Source organism: Chiloscyllium plagiosum, chromosome 21 (assembly GCF_004010195.1).
Source record: "Chiloscyllium plagiosum isolate BGI_BamShark_2017 chromosome 21, ASM401019v2, whole genome shotgun sequence".
Lineage (NCBI taxonomy): Eukaryota > Metazoa > Chordata > Chondrichthyes > Orectolobiformes > Hemiscylliidae > Chiloscyllium > Chiloscyllium plagiosum.
Window position 1 is genome coordinate 33,040,222 of NC_057730.1, and position 24,133 is coordinate 33,064,354.

Below are 24,133 nucleotides of genomic sequence, written 5' to 3' on the forward strand. Positions count from 1 at the left end.
GACCGGGGAAGCGAAAATCATGGAGGAGGTGGAGGCGTGGGTGGTGTCCCGAACATAGGTGGGGAGTTCTTGGACTAAGGGGGACAGGACCGTGTCGAGGTATGCAGAGATGAGTTCGGTGGGGCAGGAGCAGGCTGAGACAATGGGTCGACCGGAGCAGGTCAGGTTTGGGATTTTGGGCAGGAGGTAGAAACGGGCGGTGCGGGGTTGTGGGACTATGAGGTTGGAGGCGGTGGATGGGAGATCCCCTTAAGCTAAAACCTGAGCATAAAATATAGATCTGGATGAATTGCACTATTCATTTAAGGAATAGTTAGCATGGAATCTATTATATTAGTATTTCATTTGAAAGAAAGTGTCAGAGGACTGTCTGTTCCCAGTGTTTGCAAAAGGATGTTTGAGGAGCAACATAACTTTTGATATTAGTAAAAATAATGGAATTCCTCAAAAGTGAAAATAGAAAAACATTGAGAAACCTAAGACTTGGCAGAGCTAGTTGGTGTAGATTTCAGAAGGCGAAGTCTTGCTTGATTGGTCATCTTGAATTCTGGAATTTCTAACAGAAACTAGATGAGAGTAATGTAGTAGAGGTAAACATCAAATTTTCAAAATGCCTTCAACAAAATGCCACACAATAGATCAATGAATAAAGTCAGATCATGTGTAGTTATGGGGCAAGTATTGGAGAGGATGAGCTAGGTATCATCAGCAAACGTGAGGAACCTTTGAAGAGGTGCCATCAAACTCAAAACAATGAGGTAATGGTCCATGCAAAGGATTTTGAAGGGTTAGTAAAATGACCTACTTGATAAATATTTCTAATTGTAGGCAGCAGAACTGGTTACGACATAGCAAATGTGCTGAAAGGTATTATCATAGGGAAGGGGATAAGGAACAGAAAGTGTGTCAGATGATTAGAGTAGTGGAGTCTGAGAGTCGATAAGACAAAACCTAGAAGTAGATAGTTCTTGGAGTGAACTTCGTCTAGCTAATATAAAAATACTGACACTTTTTTGATTTAAAGAATGGACGATGGGTGGATCTTCTTAGACTGCTGATGAAGTCCAAGGTAATCTGTGGAGATGCACCTGGATGTAATAAATTAGCTAGACGTAATGTGGACATAGGTGAAATGTTGACTTCTCCACCTACTGATGCTGTCTGGCTTGCTGTGTTCTTCCAGCCCCCTGCTTGTCTGCCTTAGTAATAAATTTAGCCTAAAAGTGAATCGGAAAAGCAAGAATAATGTACTTTGGACATTCTGGGCAAATTTTCATACATTAGTTGTATCCTTAACAAATTTGTTGAAGAAACAAACAAAAGTAATATTGTCAGCAGACTGCCAGGCAGCCTTTTGAGAAGCTGAAGGCAATCCTAATAAATGACCCGTTGGCCATCACTGATTTTTCCAGACTTTTCAAAATGGCAACTAATGCTAGTGACTGGGTAGATGCAATTTTGGTACCAGTGGGATACTTCTTTAAGAAACTTAACCAATGTCAGAGAAAATATTCCACTGTGGTAAAAGAAGTCTTGTGAATGTTGATGACTTAGTCATTATCTGATATGATAATAAGGAAACACTAAATTTAGAGTTGTGAGAATGTGGAACTCCTTACTATGATTAGCTGAGGTGAATGGATTGGAGAGAGAGCCAGATATGTTTGAGAGACAATATGGATTTAGAGGGTAACCCTGACTGAGTCTATTTGGGGAAGAATGGGAGAAAGCTCTGACTATAAATTCCACAAGGATTGGTTTTACTGGTCTACTTCTGTGCTGGATATCCTAAGTATCTCAGTTTAAAAATCATTTTGTAGACCACAGCAGATAATAATAAGTATTTGTACCTGTGACTCGTTTTTTAAAAGCCCAATGTATTCACTGCAGTTGCAAGAACAACTTAATTTACATGGTGCCTTTAACATTATAAAACATTCCAAGGGCATTTTCGAACATTTTGATGCTGAATTGTATGATATTCGGAAGGTGACCAGTCTTTTGGGGTAGAGGTAGCTTTTAAGGAGGGCCTTAAAGGTGAGGGAGGTCATTACATTGTGTAGGATCATGGCCTTAATGGCTGAGTTGTTTTTTTAAAAAAAAAATTCGAAATTCAACTAATGCTCTGATAGCAGACAATTGATATCCTTTTTATGAATCAGATTTATTTTAATTATCAAGCTTGCATGTATCTAGAAATTAATTTAAGTCAACATATCAGTGGCAAACCACTCAAAGGCAGCCCACCAACATAACCATCTCAAGCTGGGAATGCATAACGAATGGTGGAAACCTGCACATTCTGAAAACACAATAAGAGTAGCTTATTTGACCTTAGGAGTCTGTCATCCCTACCCTGTACCATATTCAACAGGATTATGGCTGATCTGCCCCAGCTGTCTATTCCTATTTCGTGTCAGCTCCTCAAAGCCCTCAATCCCTGATATTTTCAACATCGACCAATCGCTCTTTTAAATACTTTGTGATCTAGCGACCACAACTCTTTGGAGTAGTGATGTTCACTTGTCTCTGAATGAATGCCCCCTTGTCCATTAACAATGTTTCCTTGTTCAAGGCTCTTCCACTTGTGGAAACATCTTTTCAAACTCTACCCTGTCAATTCATCACAGAATCTTCTCAGTTTCAATGAGATCATCCCTCATTTCTCTAAATTCTAAGCTGTATACCTGTTTTTGATAAGTCAATTCCTTCATCCCAGGAATTGCTTCCATTACCAGCATATCTTTTCTTAAACATGAGGCCAAATCAGTGTACAAAACTCCAACTGCAGCCATCTCAACACTTTGTACGTTTGTAACAAGATTTCCGAATTTGTAAACTCAACTGCCAGCAATATCGGCCAAAATTTGATACTTTATCTTCTATACCTACTTATTGCACCTGAATGCAAACTTTTTGTTTCATGCAAAAGAGACCCAGATCCCACTGTGGTGCTTTTTAAAAATTCTTTCCATTTAAACAGTCTGCCTTTTAATTCTACCTACCCAGGTACATGACCTCACTCTTTCCTACATTCAACTTCCAACTACCAACTTTTTGTCCACCCATTCAACCTATCTATCTCCTTTCAGATTCTTCATGTCCTCATCCCAATGTGCCAACACATCTATTTGTATCTGCAAATTTTGTTCTCTCTCCAAGTCATTACTATGGATAATTAAGACCCTCATTCTTGGCGTACACCATTACTTACTCCTTTCCAATCTTAAACAGGCACACTAATCCTGACTCTGTTTTCTGTGTGTTTAGATTTAGATTACTTACAGTGTGGAAACAGGCCCTTTGGCCCAACAAGTCCACACCGACCCGCTGAAACGCACCCACCCAGACCCATTCCCCTACATTTGCCCGTAGTGTTAGGTGTAGGGGTAATTTAGCATGGCCAATTCACCTAACCTGCACATTTTTGGACTGTGGGAGGAAACCCACACAGACACTCTGCAAACTCGACACAGACAGTCGTCTGAGGCGGGAATTGAGCCCGGGTCTCTGGCGCTGTGAGGCAGCAGTGCTAATCACTGTGCCACCGTGCTGCCCACCTCCTACCTGTCTCCACCTATCACCATCCCACCTTCCTTTGCCCCATTCCCAACCCCACCCACCCTGTTTATCTCTCAGCTCATTTACCCCTCCACATTCCTGAAGGGCTAATGTTAATCCATCCTCAATTCATGCTGATTAATTTCCCCAATATTATGAGCTTCTATGTTGTGCAATAACATTTTAGGTAGCACCTCATCTACCTTCTGGAAGTCTAAATACATTGCATCTATTGGTCACCTTTTTTCTGCTTGTTCTATCCTCAAAGAACTTGATCAAATTTATCAAACCTAATTTCTCTTCCACCAAACCATGTTGACTCTGATTGCTTTTATTAATGTCCTACTATTTCTTGCAGTGACATAGTTGTAATGTCACTGGGCAATAATCCAAAGCTCCAGTCTAATGTTTTTGTGACAAGGATTTGAACCGCACCATGGCAGTGGGTGGAATTTAAATTCAATAAAAATCTGGGATTTAAAAAAAAACTAGTCTAATGTTGAACCTGTAAATATTCTTGATTTTAGTTCAAATCCACCTAGTTCACTGATGTCCTTTTTCGAGAAGGAAATGTGTTGTCCTTGCCTGCTGTAGTCTACATGTGATTCCAGATTCTCAGCAATATAGTTGACTTTCAACTGTTGTATTGGCAATTACAGTTGAACAACGAATGCTGGCTTTGTTATCTGTAACCACATGGAAAAAGCTTTGGACCTTTTTTGAGTGTTTAAAAGTTATCTGTGGATGCAGTGGGAGCATGAAAGCGGGCTTAGCTTCAATGAAGTACAGAACAATACTTCTTCAATTAATTTGTAACTATCTATTTCAGGTTGTCATCTGAAACATGGCTGAAAGAAGACTTGGAGAGTCTTGTGACCAATCAGACGAGCAAACCTGGCAACAGAAGTGTAAACTGGCGTATAGCTGGAAGAAAGGGCTTGGTGTAGCCAGCTGTACTGATGGTTCTACTGCATCAGTTGAAGCTGTTAGACTTGAGGAATTACTGTACAGAATCTTATGTCTCATACGGCTGGTAAATACCTGATTTTAACCACTGTATTATTTCAAAGGTTTCACAGCACTAACATTCTTGTCTTTCAGAGTCCTTTCTTGTTATATACAGGATTGAGCAAAATAAGTGATTCAATTTTCTTTTAAACAAGTTGTGTATGTTTAGGTTCAAAAGGACAGAAAACTATGTCCATATAAAGAAAAACCTATAGTGGATTTTTGAACTCCTTGTTGCATGATTTGCATGACCTTGTTCCATGCACAAAATTGATCCACTCCTGAAGTACAAAGCATCTTCTAGAGCAGAATTATTTAATGTCACAGTAAAATAAATCAAACAGGTAACTTGGGTACTGTGAAGAATTTGCTCCCAGCTGAAGTACACATTTACATTTTATGGATATATAGCAGTGCATCATGGGAAAGAACAGCATGCACTTATGATGAGGTACTTGGCAACTTGGAAATACTCAGTTCAAGGAATATTTTGGAGATTGTGGAATAATGCCACCATGCAAGTATGATTAACCTGTTGAAAGGAACAGAAACATCATGGAAGTCAACATGACTGACAACTAAAATGGAATTAAAGAGTTGAAACAGCAACAATTCAGACTGCCTTTGAATGGCTTCTTGTGTTTAGGTTAAACTGCTATTTCTTTGAGTAAAGCAGCTCTCATTTGATTCAAAATGTGTTAATTATTTCCCATACATGGATTCAAAGAGCCCAAGTTTAACACTTAAGTTTGAATCATGATGAATTACTTGCTGGAAATTATCTGAGATGGCTACCTTGATCACGTGAAAAGGTTGAGAAAGCAACCCCATCAAATGACTGTTTTAAAAAGGGATTTATTTTCATTGTTAAGTAAATCTATCATATTTTGAATTCAGTATGTCATGGAAAAGTATAACCAGTTAACTTGCTGTATCCCAGAAAACATCACCTTGCCACCTCTGTAGAAGACTCTCTTCCCTTTTTGAAACTGTTTAATTTTCTGTCTCTCATTTTCATTTTAATGAAATGTAAATGGAATTCAAGAGCTTCAAAAATCAAAAAACTGGAAAAGGCACAATAGGTCAGGCAGCATCTGTGGAGCAGGAGAGTTGATATTTTGGGCATTAGCCCTTCAGGAATGTGGAGGGGTAAATGGGCTGAGAGATAAACAGGGTGGATGGGATTGGGGATGGGGCAAAGGAAGGTGGGATGGTGATAGGTAGATTCAGGTAGGAGGCGATTGTGATAAATCGGTGAGGAGGGTGGAGCGGATAGGTAGGAAGGAAGATGGACAGGTCAAGAGGGCAGTGCCGAGTTGGAGGGTTGGATCTGGGATGAGATGGGAGGTGGGAGTTTTGGAAACTCATGAAGTCAGTGTTGTTGCCTTGTGGTTGTCAGGTCCTGAGGCGGAAGATGAAGTGTCCTTCCTCCAGTCGGTGGTGACTTTGATTTGGTGGTGGAGGTGGCCCGGGATTTGAATGTCCTTGGAGTTGGGGTTGGCCACAGGGTGGTGGGGTTGGTTGATGAATGCAGACGAGAGATGTTCCCTGAACTGCTCCGTGAGTTGGCTCAGTCTCCCTGATGTAGAGGAGACCACATCAAGAGTAGCGGATGCAGTAAATGAGGTGGAAGGATGTGCAGGAAAATCTCTGGATTTGAAGTGATCCTTTTGAGCCTTGAACAGAGGTGGTGTTGGGGGCGGGGGGGGGTGAAGGTGCTGCAGCAGGGAAAGATGGAGGATGGGTTTGTGGGGATCATGGACCAAATGAGGGAGCCATGGAAGAATGGTCTCTGTGGAACACACAGGGGTGGGGAGGGAAAGATATATATTTTGGTGATGGGGTCTGACTGGAGGTGGCAAAAATGGCAGAGGATAGTGTGGTGTACTTGGAGATTTGTCAAGTGGAATGTGAGAAACAGTTGTGTTCTATCCTTGATGTGGTTGGGGGGTGGGGGGTTTGAGGGTGGAGGTGTGGGAAGTGGAGGAGATAGGAGAGGAAATTGCGGTCCTTGAAATAGGAGGACTTCTGGAATTTCTTGGCTTGGCTTGGAATTGCTCCTCCTGGGAGCAGATATGGGGATGTGGAGGAATTGGGAGTAAGGGATCACGTTTTGAGTGAGTTGCCTTAGACCGAGATGGAGAGATCCAAGAAGGGAAGTATCATGACTGGGCTGGTCCATGTGAACTTGAGGTCAGGGTGGAAGTTGTTCAAGTTCATGAACTGTTCAGCCTCCTCATGGGAGCATAAGGTGGTACTGATACATTCATCAGTGTAGGGGAGGAAAAGGTGGGGGCTAGTATGGGTGTCGCTATGGAAGAGGGATATTCCACATATCCTCCAAAGAGGCAGGCATAGCTGGGGTTTCCTTCACCATCAAATTAATGCCACCTGCTGACTGGAGGAAGAACACCTCATATCCTGCCTCGGGATCCTACAACCACACAGCATCAATACTAACTTCACCAGTTTCCAAATCTCTCCACACTTCCCCACCCCCCCAACCCCCCAACCCCCCACCTCATCCCAGATCCTACCCTCCAACTGCACCACCCTCTTGACCTGACCTATCTGTCCATCTTCCTTCCTGTCTATCTGCTCCACCCCCACCAACCTATCACAATCACCTCCTACCTGCATCCACCTATCGCAGTCCCACTCCCACCACCCTATTTATCTCTCAGACACCTTCCCCCTCTGCATTCCTGAAGAAGGGCAAATGCTTGAAATCTTGACTTAACTGCTCCTCGGATGCTGCTTGACCTGCTGTGCTTTTTCCAGTGCCACGCTTCTTGACTCTGACTCTAGAATATGCAGTCCTCACTTCAAAAGCTTCAAAAGCTCAAGTTTATGCAGGCTTAAGAGAGGAGAGAGGAGCATTGAAAAATAAACTAAAGTTGTACTTTTGGAGGAGATAACAGACTAAAAATATGTGAGGCTGAACACAGTCTACATCATCAGTATTGGTAAAATTTGACTATTGAGCTGCACCTGGAATTAAACGCATCCAATCTCATTGAATTATCAGTAATTTCTAGACACAGCAGAAATTTGCTTACATGAATGTTGGCTGGTAAACTGAAAATTACGCTTTTGTCTGTTTTTGTTTGCTATCAGAGTCCTTCTCAACTAATTTTTAAACAGAGGGCAGAGTTTTTTTGCATGCAGTCATCAATCCCCTATCTTCAATTATAATTAAATGAAGATGAATTTCTGAATGGACAAATTTTGGATTTTTCAAATTGAAGCAATTATACTTATTGTGCTGAGTTGTAACACATACATTTTTTTTCAATTATCTGGAAGCATTGGGAGCCCGAGTTCGCTGCTGCTTTCTCCATTGCAATGCCTTGACCAGCCACTGAGGAACTCTGTCCTGGAGTATAAATTTGTTGTGACTGTTTGTTTGTTTGTTTGTTTGAAATTTGACGTTTTTTGCATTTACCCTGATCAGTTCAAGATGAATAGCTTCAGCAGCATGTCTTTCTTCAGCAATACTCGACTTCTATACTACCAAGCTATGCTACAGTTTAGATTCAAATCAATCATTAGATTTTTATCATTTTGGTGAAAATATGTTTTATATTCTATTTGGTTCAAATTTGAATCTCAATGCCCAAAACCCATAGTGATTTGAACTTACCTTGGTAAACTTAAATGAACATGCTGCAGAAGCCAAATGAGTCCTTGCAGTATTTCTGTTTGTAAGGATAGAATATAAATATATATACTGAAATTGTGCTGTTAGAATATAATTGTCAGAAAAACTCCTGATACTAGCATGCTTGTTAACAAATGTTCAATTTGTAATGTGAATTGTGCAGATTGAATGTTTAATGCATAGGTATCGCATGTAAGGTCATTTAATTCATGCAATCAAATTCATTTTCCTTTGTTTTAATTTTGTTAATAAATTTTATTTACAAAAATACTTTGTCACATTTATTTATGCATGTCATTCTCATGAGATTCATTTTGTTTTGAGAGTTTTGAACTTCATGGAAGGATATCAATTTACAATTTTTAAAATGTGTATATATAATTGGATGAAGATGTATCTTTTGGTAATAAAATGGATAGGTGAAAAGTCACATGAATATTAATCTACAGGAATACTTAGCAGAAACAAATCCAGTTTATTCCAAGATGATAAATGGAAGTTGTAGCTTCTGTTTACCAGAGTCTGATTCAGATGCCGCCTTATTCTGTTGCTCTTTAGTTTCTTTAATAGATCTTATGCATTTTTCATTTTTGTACCCTCTACCTTGTTCCATTCTTTACCAAAGCCATTATAAATAAAATGTCCTCCATAATAGTAGGTAAATGTCTTTTTCACTTTTAATTTTAATTAACTAGCTCATCATAGCTTAGTCAATAAAAGGCAAGAACTCTCCTATCAAAAATTGGAAGTGGGAAATTTTACTAAACTGGAGCAGAAAGGGAGGTCAATGCACCTGTCCATCAACTGGAGTAGTCTTTTACTTCAAATTCTGTGCCCTTTACTTTGGATCCATTGTATATTTTTCCTTTCTTAATTACTGAATTTCCCACTTAAGGTATGTATTTGCTATTATCTCAATAGTCACTGCAAGGTAGAATCAGTTAGCTCAGTTGGCTGGATGACTGGTTTATGATGCAGGGTGACACCAACAGCACAGGTTTAATTCCCATACCGTCGAAACTTTTGTTATAAATTCTGTGTCTTACGATCTTATACTCCACAATGACCTGATGAAGGAGCAGTGCTCCGAAAGCTAGTGCTTCCAAATAAACCTATTGGGCTATAACCTGGTGTTGTGCAATTTTTAACTTCATACCAGCTGAAGTTAACCAAGTCCGACCTCAACCTCTCCCCTCTGCTGAGGTGTGGTGCCCTTCAAGTTAAACTCAATACCGGTCATCTCTCTTTAATGAGAGAGCAGCCCAGTGGTCCTCTGGGACAATAGCGACTTTACCGTTTATTTGGAGGGAATAAAATTTATGTTTTTGGCCTATCTTTTCATTCCAGCAAATTTAATGTCCTTGTGTTGTAATTGGTGCTTAACTGGAAATGAAATATTAGTTGTGAGGAGTAGTAGATATTTTTACTGTGCTGAGTTATGAAGAAATGCTCATGTTTATTCCTGAGTTCATGGGTGTAAGGGCACTTTGTCCAAATTATTAATGCAAAATTGAAGGGAGAAAAGCTTCAATTAAAATGGTGCCTTTCTTTCTCAACCTTTTTAAAGTTCATCGTTGAACAGACTCCTACTTAAGGTGGAATCATTGCTATGCTCACCAGCTTAGTAATCATTTCACAGTGCCCAGGGCTCTTGTGAAATGAATGCCCAGTTAGGTTTTTGGCTGTTGTGACTGAAAATGGATCTAAGGAAATGTCTCCTCTTTGCTGAAGATCCTCCCACATTCTTCAATATGAACCAGCAGACAACAGGTAGGGCCTTAGTTGAGTGTTTGATATGAAGAGCTCCCTGGCCAGTCGTGCAGGATTCACTCTGGTATTGAGTACCAATTAACTATTTGAACTTGCAACATTCTAACTGAAGGGGTAGGGTAGAAGTAATCTCTTAATTAACCCCTTACTCCCTTTTTAAACAGGGGTGTCACGTTAGCCATTTTCTAGTCATTGTGTCATAGAGATGTAGAGCATGGAAACAGACCCTTCGGTCCAACTCCTCTGGTACTCTCTCTGATTAGAGTGATTCCTGAAAGGTCACCACTAACACCTCCATGATCTCTTCAGCTATCTTCCTTAGATCTCTGGGGTGTAGTCCATCTGCTCCAGGTTATTTATCCATCTTCAGACCAATCCGACATGTTATCACACATCACAGGAGCAGGTGGGATTGATCTCTCGCCTAACTGTAGGAATATAAATTGGCTATACATTTTCTTGGTACATTCTGAAGATAAGATATGCAAGACATATTATAAATGTGATTTTGTTTGTAAGATCCAGACTGATAAAACCAAGTATTAATGGTTAAGATTCATGGATTTAGAATTACTGCCTGTTGAGCTGGGATTGTCATTTTCATTAGAAAGATGGGTTTTCCTTAGCCAAGTATTACAAATTCTGACATCCAATGTTTGAATTTGCTTTCATTCATGAGACAGGCAAACTGACCAACATACTGGAATAATATAGATTTGTAGAGTCCCTGAATTGGATTAGACTTGTGGCAAAATTTTACAGAGATATGTGTGACGTGAGTTGTAGCGAACGGAGTGGCAGAACTGTGGGACACATGCGGTGAGGCTCATTGTGACATTTGGTTCACTTCAGTCCATCTTTCACAACTTAGACAAACAGCATTGCCAAATTTACCAGTGGCAAGATGGTAGTTGCTCATTATTGCTTGTTAAATGCCTTGTTAACATCACTACTTGCCTCATTTAATATTCATACTCTCACCATTCCATACTCCCCAACAAGCTAAATATCGAGAAATCTTTATGGAACTAGAGCACCTGGCAGACTCTGCTTGCTCCTTGCTCCAAATGATCTCCCTTTTGGAAATTAAGCACCAATATTTCTGAGCATACTACTTGTACATTGACCCTGTGCATCCCGTGTCTACAGAAATTAGCATTTGATGTACTAATATCTGGTCTTTAATGCTGTATCACAGGCTGCACTGGTAACTATCACTGTAATGCTGCAGTGAGGATACGCATCCACCTCATGGACAGGTTGTGCCTCCAGGCTTCTTGTCCACTGTCTTAGTGCTCACTTGCTCGAAATCTACTTAGATTATCACAGAATCCATGCCCTTTATTGCCTTTCCAATTTGTGCTTTGCCCCTTTGGCAAGGTTCAGATACAAGGCTCAAATTGCTGATGCTTTGCCTCGCTGTTTAAGGCAGATGCAAAGTCAGGAAGTTTGTCATAGTTTCACCAGGTCTCAGTCAAGTGAAGGGGAATAGCCTGCTTTCTAAGGGGGTCCTAGTAAAATCTGACAAGGGCAGCCTTTGATACCAGTCCATTGCCCTGTTGAAGCAGTTAGGGTCTGCATACTCCCATTAGGGATGAGGAGTTGAATGATGGAAGCACACCACCTCTTTCAACTTCTGCCCTACCATGTGAGATGAAAGTGAGTGGCAAAACTGTTCCTCTTTGTGCAGGTGGGTAAGTGTCTCAAGAGAGTATGCAGGACTAATATTGAGGGTGGAGTACAATGAGTGGGCAAGATGTTGTAGGCAGTAGTGAGTGACAGAATATAAACCATGATGGAACAGTAGTAGAGGTAAAGCCAACATAAGGTTTGTGAGGGAAATCGTGTCACTTAACCAAGCAGAGTGGAGAAGGACATTCCTCTTCCTACAATGTTGGGCATCCCTTCAAATGGCTGAAGCTGCTTTAGAATAGAAGTTCACACCAACCCTCCGAACAGTAACCCACCCAGACCTGTTGCCCTACCCTATTATCCTATATTTACCCCTGACTAATGCATCTCACCTACACATCCCTGATTCATGTCATGTGCACATCTTTGGGCTGTGGGAGGAACTGGAGCACCCAGAGGAAACCCAAACAGACATGGGGAAAATGTGCAAACTCCACACAGATGGTCGCCTGAGGCTGAATTTGAACCCAGATCCCTGGCGCTGTGAGGCAGCAGTGCTGTCCATTTTAACCTGGGTGGTCTTCTGCAATGATCTCCACTACTGATTCTGGGGGAGGGGGAGGTTTTGTCTGTCTCCCACACCCTTCAGGAGCAGGGAGCGGCTTGCAAGTTGTAGCATCAATTTCCTCCACCCTACCTTTGATATGTCTGGGGCAAATGTCAAGAATCATTTGGGCAGCTGCAGACTGAGGTTATTGTGTGGATGTACAATAGGGTTATAAAGATAGCATGCATGCGAGGGATCCTTGGAAATTCTGGGATAGCTGGTGAATAGTGAGTTGAGACATACAATATGATGTTGTAGCTAATTAATGGAGAGAGTTTGTTAAGATAGGGTGATAAAACCTACTAAGCCTTGGGGCGGCAAACCCATTGTTTAAAAAAAGCTGGATGCAACTTGGATTTAGTTAGTAACAGTTGAATTCAACTCTTGGACTTCCTTGCAGCTAGTGCCACATGAGGCAGGTAAAGTTTTATAGCTACTTTGTAGTATTGGATTACCTCATCCTAAATTTTATTACCAGTTATGTAATTTTTAGTCCAAAAATACTTTTTTTGTACAAAAAACTTTTGTGTATGGTGAGGATGGTCGAATTGCTTTCTTTTTAGTGTCCTGTTTTGACTAAAACAATTTTTCAAGTCAGAACGCACTTGCCAATTCAGTGTTTAACTGTTAAAGCTCTGTGATTGTACAATACATGTTTTTTTTAGGTTTCCAAAAAATAACTAGAATACTATTCTAGGGGAGGTGACAGCCTGCTAGTATTATCGCTGACTGGTTAATCCAGAGACCCAGGTAATGTTCTGGGGACCCTGGTTTGAATTCCACTAATGCAGCCAGTCAAATTTGAACTTAATAAAAATCTGAATTAAATGTTTACTGATGACTACAAATCCATTGTCAATTATCCGGAAAAACTTGCATGGTTCACTAATATCCTTTTAGGGAAGGAAACTACCATCCTTACCTAGTCTGGTCTACAAGTGACTCCAGGCCCACAGTAATGTGGTTGACTCTGAACTGCGCTATGACCAGTTCGGGCTGGGTAATATGTTGGCCAGTCAGCAAAACCCTCATCCTGTGAATGAAAAAAAATTGTAATTAATACTCAATCTAAATAAAAATGATAACATCCTGAGATCATGATTGATCTGAATATTACACATTCTGGTTCAATTCTGGTCTCCCTGTGATAAAATGGTAAACTTGAGAGGTGCAGAAAAGATTTATAAAGATGTTGGTAGGATTGGAGGGGTTAAGCTATAGGGAAAGGCTATATCAGTCTGGTTTCAAAACTAAAACAATTTCTTTAGTTTATTTGTCAGTTTAATGTACAAAACTTAAAACACAAAACATCACAAGAAAACTTATATGTTTAGAATGTCAGAAAATGTTCCACAGGGCACAACTGTGCAGTTTTCTGCTCCAGACTTCAATGTTGAAATAGAAATTGCCCGTCATCTGAAGAGTCGTCTGAACTCAATGTTAGTTTGCCCTTTCTTCATGGATGCTCCCTGACCCGATGTGATTTCCGGCATTTTTTTATTTTCAATTTGAACATTTTCAGGTAGGGTGTGGTTAATGACAAAGCCACAATTTTTATTGATCATCCTCACTTTATCCTGAAGTGGTGGTTTATGGGCTTTGCTTTGAGTTGCTGCAGTTTTTGCGCTAATGGAACTATTATTGTGTTAAGCAATGAGTTGAAAGATTTTAACTCAGCTTTGAGAAAAGACTGTGCTAAGGTTGGGATGGTGGAAAACTTGCAGGTGCTGGTGTTCTTATGATGTTTTTGCCTATTCTGTGGTGGAGTTTGCAGGGCTGGAAGATATTAAGATGTATACTTTACGAGTTGTGATGGTGTGCCCTGTAGTTCATGCATAGTGCAGCCACAGTGTGCTAACGGTACATCATCGGGAATGATGAAGAGCTTTTAATTGAAACGTCTACTCTTCTGCTCCTCGGATGCTGCCTGACGTGCTGTGCTTTTCCAGCGTCACAGTCTTGACTCTAATCTCCAACATCTGCAGACCCCACTTCTGCGTAACTTCACTGCAAAGCCTCTTCCAAGGATGCCTACCTTGAAGTTCTCCTTCCTCTGCAAGGATCTCAGTGAGTCTCTCTCTCACTGCACCCCCCAGATCATCATCTCTGCCCTGAAGCTCTTCAGCCACTTTGGACTGAGAGATAGTAAGCAGACTGATTACTTTAAGCATATTGAATATTTTTACACCTGCACCCAACTGGTGAGTACTGTATTCCATCATGCTGTCTAATAGATGTCAACAAGGCTCGGAGATGAACTACTTGTCAGAGAACCTAGTCTCAACCCTGCTCTTGCAATTACGCTGATCCAGTTTAACATTTGAAAAGATGTTGGTGATGGGTCACTTGCAATCATGCCACCTTTTAAGTTCAGTAGTACGTGTATTTTTTGCTCAAGATAGATAGTTTTTCCTAACACTTAGGGACTGTGATGCTTTCTGTAACTTAGTTGAATGTTCTATGGCATGTGCAGATGGGTTCCCTCATTAAGAGAGCTAGGAATGGAGCTGACTATTGCAAAATGGTCAATGAACAACCACTCATTAATTTTATATTAGTGGCAAGATCTTTGAAATAACTAAAGATGTTGGCGAGTAGATTGCAGTTCTGAGGCATGCTTGCAGCAATGTTTTGAGGCTGTACTGATTAATCTCTGCTAACCGTGACTGTTTTCCTTGAAGTTTGATTCCAGCCATTAAAAGATGATGGCTTTTGATCACTAGTACTCTCTGTTCTGTCTTTTGTTGCCATATTAAATGCCTTCATGGCATTTGCTGTCACTTTGAATCTGATATTGTGCTCATTTCACTATCTCGATGGTTGTGTGACAAGATGAGAAGATTTAAAATATTATAATATGCTTTGAAGATCTAAATAAAAATGCTGTCACCTAAAAACAACACATTCTCTTGAGATCTGTGGCTGAAGTACACATTACAAAGCTGGAGAAGTTGAACGATCTTTTCGAATTTGCAGTTGCAGCTTTGTTGTGTTTCATTAGTACTTTAAACTATCCTCATCAAAAAAATACTTTCTCCTGCTGAACTCTTGATCAAGAAGAATCTGCCTATGTTACTTGACTGATCCTTTTTGATAATTTTAAACTTGGGAAAGGGATATCCTGTTTACAATTTGAGTTTCTCTTAAAGTCTTTGCATGTGGCTAGTTACCTTTTATGAGGAAATACAAGGAAAACTTCATAACATGATTGAAATTACAGCATTGAAAGAACTTAAGCAGTTCCATTGGTTATTCAATGGTAGAATTCTCACCTACTATAAAAGCGTAGAAGGAATTTAATCGGCCATTATAATGATGCTTGCTTACCAGGTCCTTGACAAAATCTGCTCCTTTATCATTAGTTATTAATAGCTGATCACCATATCAGACTGCATTATGGTATTTGCATCCATGGCATTCTTTTAAACCTTGAGTTGCACATCAGTCCCTGTTTCCTTTACATCATAAAATCTGCTTCATGTCACCTGTCAACATTGCCCACCTCTTCCTGTTTCAATGCCTATTCCACTGAAACCCTTTTACCACAACTTTGTTATAGAGCCATAGAGATGTACAAAATGGAAACAGACCCTTTATCCAACTCCGAAATAAATTGAGTCTCATTTGGCCCATATTCATATATCCATCCAGATACCTTTTAAATGTTGTAATTGTACCAGCCTCCACCACTTCCTCTGGCAGCTCATTCCATCTTCAGATTTGAACTTTGTGCTTGCAATCTTCATCCCGTAAGTCCCAGCTCATTCAAATCTGTTACAAATAATGCACTCCTCTAAACAACACAAAAATAAAACCAAGAACTGCACATGTTGAAACCTGAAACAAAAACAGAAATTTCTCGAGAAACTGAGCAGGCCAGGCAGCACCTGTGGAGAGAAAGCAGAGTTAACATTTTGAGTTGAGTGACCCTTCTTCAGAACCTTCAGTACAGTTGCAGATCCAAATATGTCCTCAATTTTTGGAGAGTCTGATGAAGATAAGAGCCATGTAAATTGCATGTAATGGGTACTATTGCCATTAGGTGAATACAAATCATCTGAATTCTTACTTTTTACATTGCACCTTATGCTGTCTATTTTGTGAAGAAATGTAGGTTTTAGATTTACCTAGTGTAAGTGTTTTTCCACCTGATTTAAAAGTGTTTGCATTCATTGTCTTTACAGAAGAATTACAAAGAGGCTGAAGAAGATTGCAAAAATAGTAAGTTGTCTAAGATAAATTATTTATATGTTTAATTGGAGATCATGAATCCAGTTTTTAATTAATTATCCTTTGGTAAGAATTTTAATGTTGAATAAAAACTAAACATGTCTCCTATGATTTTTGGTGATAGATGAAATCTTAACATGTTAAATTAACTTTTCTGTTCCAAGTCCTATGCTTCCATGAAATTCTGGGGGAAAACCTCTTAAGAGATGTGTTGGCATCAATGATTCTCGAGGGAAAACTGAAGGATGTTTATGATGCTTTGTGCGATTGTAAGACTACGGACTGTATGGTAGGTCAGCATTTTGGCAATTGAAATTTGTTTTGTAATTAATGTGATTTCAGTAGAATTCATAGCGCACAAAGCACATGTCGCTTTATGCTTCCAGAATGGAACCTCCTTAAACCATCTGAGACGGTTACTTCACTTGCTGACGGAGCTGCAGGTAAGAGACTAATGGATGATTGCAGAACTTAATCATGCTTTCCTTCAATCAAGTAATGCAGGAACAGATAACTTGTTGTATATTTTTTGGAGGGTGAGAATTTGCATATACTGGGTTATTACATTAGATGTAGAATGAATGTTGTAGTAACATGAAGTTCCACCTAGTATCACTAGCAATATGTCTTGTCACAGAACTGTTGGAGTGCTGACTTGCAAAATGAACATCTCACTTTTATGCTATTTGCCTGCCTTCTCTCTGTACCCTTGCATTGTTTTTGCTTTTTAGATAACCACCTAATTCCTTTTGAATGTCTGAATTAAACTGTCCCACCACATCGTCTGAATATATTCTGGACCCTAATTACTTGTTGCATGAAAAGCATTTGCTCATATCATCTTTTGCAAATTACTTAAAATCAGTTCCCTCTGCGAGTCATGGAGTAATACAGCACGGAAACAGGCCCTTCAGCCCAAACTGGTACATGCTGACCATGGTGCCCGCTCAGCTAGTTCCAATTGCCTGCGTTTAGTCCATATCCCTCTAAATCCTTCTATCCATGTACTTATTCAGATGATTTTTAAATGTTGCTATTATATCTGCCTCAACCACTTTTTCTGGCAGCCCATTGCATATATGCGTCACTCTCTGCATAAAGGAGTTGCCCCTTGGGTCCTTCTTAAATCTTTCCCCTCTCACCCTAAACCTATGCCCTCTAGTTTTCAACTCCCCATCCCTGGGAAAATACAATATGCATTCATCCTATCTATGCCCCTTATGATTTTATACACCTCATTCTCCTACTTTCCAAGAAATAAAGTCCTATCCAGGCCAATCTCTCCCTTTAACTCAGGCCGACTGATCCTGGCAACATCCTTGTAAATCTTCTTTGCACTCTTTCCAGTTTAACGATATCTTTCCTATAACAAGGTGACTAAAACTGTATACAATACTCCAAGTGCGGCCTCACTAATGACTTATATAACTGTAATGTAACATCCCAACCTCGATACTCAGTGCCTTAATCGGTGAAGTCCAGCACGCTAAATGCCTTCTTCACCACCGTGTCTACCTGTAATGCCACCTTCAATCAACTATGTACTTTGTACTCCTAGGTCTCTCTGTTCCACCACATTCCTCAAGACCTTACCCATTTAATGTATACATCCTACCTTGGTTGACTTTCCAAAGTGCAACACCTCACACTTACCTGTATTGAATTGCATTTGTCAATCCTTAGCGCATTTCCCCACCTGATCCAAGATCCTTCTGTAACTTTTGATAACCTTCCTCACTGTCAACGATACTCCTAATTTTGCATCATCCACAAACTTATGCAATTCAAAACAGTACAAAAATAAACCCAAATAATAAAATAATCCCAACCCACCCTCCTGTACAAATGTATAAACATATATAGAAAAATATAAAATTTAATTAAAACCTAAATTAACTTTTTAACTAAATAAATAAATAACCAACAACAAACAAATAAATAGTAATAACTCATCCCAGCCAAACAAAACACTGATACATTCACAGTTCCTCCTCCCTGGATATTGGAATCGTGAAACACAATCATTACAGCTATATAAAAGCCCTTGTTAGTGTGGCAGATAAACCTGTGTCCAGGTATTCTAAAAAGGGCTGCCATGTCTTGTAAAAATTCTCAGTTTTGTGGTGTACCATATTTATGAGAAAATCTAGGGGACTATGCTTCATAACAATCTTCCACCAACCCGACAGGCCCAGGAGGTTTTATGGATATCCAACCTAGCAAGATATTCTTTCTTGCACAGAATGTGAGAATATTGAAAAGTTTTTTCTTATGCACGTCTGCAGGAAATACAATGGGTAGGCCCAAAAGGAGAGAGATAGGGTCCCCCTCCACCCCTACACCCAAAATCCTCACCATTGCCCCTGACACAGCACTCCAATATGTTTGAAGCCTATCGCAAGACCAAAGACAATGGGTAAGAGTGCCCGTGCAGACTTTGCAATTGGGACATGCTGAAGATGTTTTTGGTTTAAATTTTGACAAATGGTCTGGAGCCAAGTGGACCCTGTGGAGAATCTTCAACTGTAAAGCATGGGTCCTATTGCAAATTGATATCTTCTTTGCATTCTCCCAAATATCCTCCCATTCCTCTGAGGAAACTTCAACACCCTGCTCTCTTTTCCACATCTTGCAGAGTCGATCAGACTCATCTGGGTTGGCACCCCCCAACTGATGATATAAAGTACTGACAGAGAGTGTACTCTTAGCCCTTAGCACCCCCCTCTCTATGTCACATTTGCAGGGTTCAGTCAAAAGTGTGGTTTTTTTGAATAAAATCCCTAACTTGAAAAAAAACAAAAGACGTCTCTATTAGGTAACTTGTACTTCCGTACTAACTGATCAAAAGACATCATTACGTTCCCTCAAATAAATCACCCATGCAAGACACACCCCTAGCTGCTCAACATTTAAATCATGAATCTATCATACCTGTTTGAAAACCCGGCATATCCATTAAAGGTGTAAACAAAGATGTTTTGCCAATATTGCCTCCCCCCTGCCGAATTGCCCTCCATGCTTGAACAGTATTGATGACTATTAGGTTATGGCAATTTCCCTAACTGTCCTCCTCTTGTCCAAAAACAGCAAACTGGTAAGGGGGCACCTTGCCTGGGAGGTTTTGATATCTAGCCATATTGAAAGAGGATCCCCACAAACTCAGTCACTCACGTAGATCAAAAGTGAGCTTAATTGGTAATTTTTAATGTCTGGAAGGTCCACTCCCCCCAGTCTGTGAGGCAACTGCAGTTTGGCTAGTTTAATGAGGGGCCGCTTACGATGCCAAGTAAAGGAGCTGAACGAGCCGTTCAGTCTCCTGAGTGTTTGTTATTGAAAATCAGGGGGAGCATCCGTATAGGGTATAGCAAATGAGGGAGAATATTCATCTTAATATCCAACCCAACCACGAGACTGGAACTGCCTCCCATCTTTGAAGATCTTGTTTAATTTTTCCAAATAATTGAGTAAAATTAGCTTTAAACAGCCAATCCAGAACTGGAGTAATGAATATGCCCAAATACACACAAACCCCTGTGACCACCTAAATGGGAATCTATAGTTGCCCTCAAGAGACAGCTCCTTCGTTAGACCACCCATAGGCATAGCCTCTTATTTAGCAAAATCAATCTTATACCCTGAAAAAGTGCCAAACACGCGAATGCATTGTATCAGGCGAGGCACTGAAACTGCTGGATTTGTCAAAAAAATTAGGACATCGCCTGCATACAACGAGATCTTATGTAATTTTGACCCCACTTCTGGAGCTGATATATTGGGATCCCCATGAATGGCCTCCGCCAATGGTTCAATCACCAATGTAAAAAGCAACGGTGAAAGGGGGCAGCCCTGCCAGTTGCCCCGAAAAATATTAAAATTGCTTGATCATACTCCATTGGTAGTGACTGCCGCGAGAGGTACACTGTAGAGAACCTTTACCCATCTTATGAAGACTTCACCCAAACCAAACCGCTCTAGAGTATAGAAAAAGTACGGCCACTCAACTCAGTCAAATGCCTCCTCTGCATCTAAAGAAATCACCAATCCCTGTATTGACTGCTGTTGGCATGCTTGAATTACGTTAAGCAGCCTCCTAACATTATTGGAGGATCTGCGGCTCTTTATAAAGCCCGTCTGATCCTCTTTAATAATAGAAGGTAACACAGTCTCCAGCCTTAACGCACGAGCCTTAGAGAGGATTTTAAAGTCCACATTTAAGAGCGAGATGCACCTGTATGAAGCACAGTCTTCCGGGTCCTTCCCTTTTTTAAGGATAAGTGAAATATTGTCTTCTCTCAGAGATGGTGGGAGACAATCATGACTGTATGAATCATTAAACGTATTCAGCATCGGGCCTGACAGTGTACTTATAAATTCCTTATAGAATTCACTCGGAAGTCCGTCAGGACCGGGCGCTTTTCCACTCTGAAGCTGCCTCACAGCTCCCTGCACTTCTTGCTCTGTTAATGGGGCATTGAGAAAGGACTGTTGTTTGGGAGTCACACTCAAGACCTTTAGATCTCTAAAAAAGGATTCCATTTTGGCCTGCCTCTCCTCACAATCCTCAGATTGGTATAACTTAGAGTAAAATCTCTGGAACGCCACATTAATATTTTTAGAATCACGTTAGGTTCCCAGACCCCTCCCTAATCGACGTAATGGTTTGTGAGGTACTCCTCTTTCTGGCAAGGTATGCTAAGTATTTGCCTGGCTTGTCACCATGCTTGTATAACCTTTGCTTTGAAAAAGCCAGCTCCTCCTTTGCCGTCTATGTGATCGTGGAATTTAGTGCAGACCGCAGTGCCGTAATCCTCTGTAATTTGACCAACGAGGGTCTGTCAAAATAGGCCTTCTCGGCTACCTTCAACCGTGCTTCAAGGAGACGTTGCTGCTCACCCTTCTGCCGCTTCCTACTGGTGGAATATGAAATAACTAACCCCCTAGCATAGGCTTTGGCAGTTTACCAGAGAACGGATGAGCTATCAACTGAGCCTATGTTGATGTCTAGGAATGCCTGAAATTCCCGAGAGAAATACTCCACAAGCCTACTGTCCATGAGAATAAAGGGATCCATTGTTGTGGCTCTGTTCGCCGAGCTGGGAATTTGTGTTGCAGATGTTTCATCCCCTGTCTAGGTGACATCTTCAGTGCTTGGGAGCCTCCTGTGAAGCGCTTCTGTGATGTTTCCTTCGGCATTTATAAACCACTATAAATGCCGGAGGAAACATCACAGAAGCGCTTCACAGGAGGCTCCCAACTGCAACACAAATTCCCAGCTCGGCGAACAGAACCACAACAACGAGCACCTGAGCTACAAATCTCACAAACTATGAAAGGGATCCATTCGCCAGTATCTTGAACCCACTGTAACATCCTTAAACTTAACCATAAGGTACACTGGAAGCATGATCAGAGATGGTAATGTTACCAATTGTACAAGATGCCACCAGATCTAGGGTTATCGCAGGGGTTAGAAAAAAATCAATCCTTGTGTGACATCTGTGCGGATTGGAGAAAAACGTGAAATCCCTCCCTGTAGCGTGAAGATGCCTCCAGATGTCCACCAACCCTAATTCCCCTGACAGACCCACTAACTGTTTAGTTTGTACAGAGGGTATGAGGGACCTTTGGGCAACCTGTCTTTTGTGGGGTCCATGAGACAGTTAAAAGCTCCCCCTGTAATGATGTGCCGGGACTTGAGATTTATCAGTTTAGAAAAAGCATCTACCAAAAATTTAAGGGGATGAGTTGGGGGACAATAAACATTTAAAACACCGCATTCTTCCCCATTTATCAAGGCTTTAAGAATTACACACCTCCCGTATGTGTCTTTAACACATTCCAACAATTTAAATGGGAGATTCTTCCGAACCAATATAAGTACTCCCCTACTTCTGGTATTAAATGATGAAAAATAAACTCGTTCAAAGCCATTCTGCTATAATTTCAGATGCTCCTTGTCATCCTGTAACAAAACAATATTAACCTTCTCCATTCTAAGACTCAAGAATACCTTCTTCCTCTTAATTGGTGTGTGACTTCCCTTGATATTCCAGGTACACTATTTAATCAAATCATTAGCCATAATCTTCTGCAATTACATTTAAATTCCAGAGAGGAGGAACCCGAACCACAAACTGCTGAGCCATAGTTTCACATGATCCACCAAAAAAAAACTACATAAACTAAAACCACTACATTTAACAAACCTACAAAATGATTAAAAATAAAAAAAAACAAAAACCAGAAAACCATCCAACATATAAAGCGCCAACAGCGCTGAGTAGTGGAACTCACCCCCTGCCCGGAGGGGGCAACTACCCGTTCCGAACTGCCCATAAGTAGGCATCTAACCATCTCAACCACCTTCACTTCTCCCAGCTAGAGCCGCACCACAAACACAAGCTGAAAAGAATAAACACCCCATAGAATATTGCTATGAATAAAATAAATTATTTTATTAAAAAAGAAAGGAGAAATAAATACCCCACCCATCCTTTGGTATATCCTAACTTAGAAATTGCAAATGTGCATCGTAACCACCACCAGACATAGTTTAAACCAAATTATTATCAATAGAGGAAAAGAAAAGAAAATTAAAGCTCCAACTGGATTTCCTCTGTTTCTTTCACAGAATGATAAACACATACCCAAGCAACACTATATATACATACTATGATTGTTCAGATTAGGTTAGCTTGTCCACAAAGTTCTTGCCTTCTCCGATGTGTCAAAGAGATGCATGGATCCATCTAAGGTGATCCGAAGCACTGCCGGATATCTCAGGGAGTACTGAATCCCAAGCTCCCTCAGAATTCTCTTGACACTGTCGTAAGATTTTCGTTTCTGGATCACCACCGCTGAAAAGTCCTGAAAAAACATGATCTTATAACCCTCGTAAATTAGGGCCTTCGGATCCTTCCCCTGGACTCTGGAAACCTCCATGACTCTCTCCTTATCCTGGTAATGATGGAACCGCACCAGGAGAGGATGAGGACGGTGACCCAGACATGATCTCAGTGCTGTAACAGGGTGAGTGGTTGAGTGTGTGTGTGAGGAGAGGAGGTGGGTGAGTGTGTGTGTGAGGAGAGATTAGGTTAGTTTGTCCACAAAGTTCTTGCCTTCTCCGATGTGTCAAAGAGATGCATGGATCCATCTAAGGTGATCCGAAGAACTGCCGGATATCTCAGAGAGTACTGAATCCCAAAGCTCCCTCAGAATTCTCTTGACACTGTCGTAAGATTTTCGTTTCTGGATCACCACCGCTGAAAAGTCCTGAAAAAACATGATCTTAGAACCCTCGTAAATTAGGGCCTTCGGATCCTTCCCCTGGACTCTGGAAACCTCCATGACTCTCTCCTTATCCTGGTAATGATGGAACCGCACCAGGAGAGGATGAGGACGGTGACCCAGACATGATCTCAGTGCTGTAACAGGGTGAGCCCTCTCTATCTTCAGTCCTCTCATGCCAGCCTCCAAGTCAAGGCATTTCGGAAGCCAATCTTCATCAAATTCTGCAGGCCGCTCACCTTCCTTGCCCTCAGGCAGACCGATGATCTGAATGTTTTTTCTCCTGCCCCTGTTTTCAAGATCATCCACTTGGTCACACAAATTATGAACCTGCATCTTCAGGGCTTGGATCTCATCCTTGAATGAACTGGCATCAG

General features: G+C 40.8%; 1 protein-coding gene across 1 annotated transcript in view; it reads left to right on the forward strand.

Moving 5' to 3' along the window:
• LOC122560734 (probable helicase with zinc finger domain) overlaps positions 1 to 24,133 on the forward strand; it is a 396,873-nt gene that overhangs the window by 19,634 nt on the left and 353,106 nt on the right. The window contains exons 2-5 of the mRNA XM_043711726.1: positions 4,391 to 4,594; positions 16,424 to 16,460; positions 16,634 to 16,758; positions 16,856 to 16,912. Of these exons, the coding sequence (XP_043567661.1) occupies positions 4,406 to 4,594; positions 16,424 to 16,460; positions 16,634 to 16,758; positions 16,856 to 16,912 (408 nt within the window). The 5' untranslated portion in view covers positions 4,391 to 4,405. The remainder of the gene's footprint in view (positions 1 to 4,390; positions 4,595 to 16,423; positions 16,461 to 16,633; positions 16,759 to 16,855; positions 16,913 to 24,133) is intronic.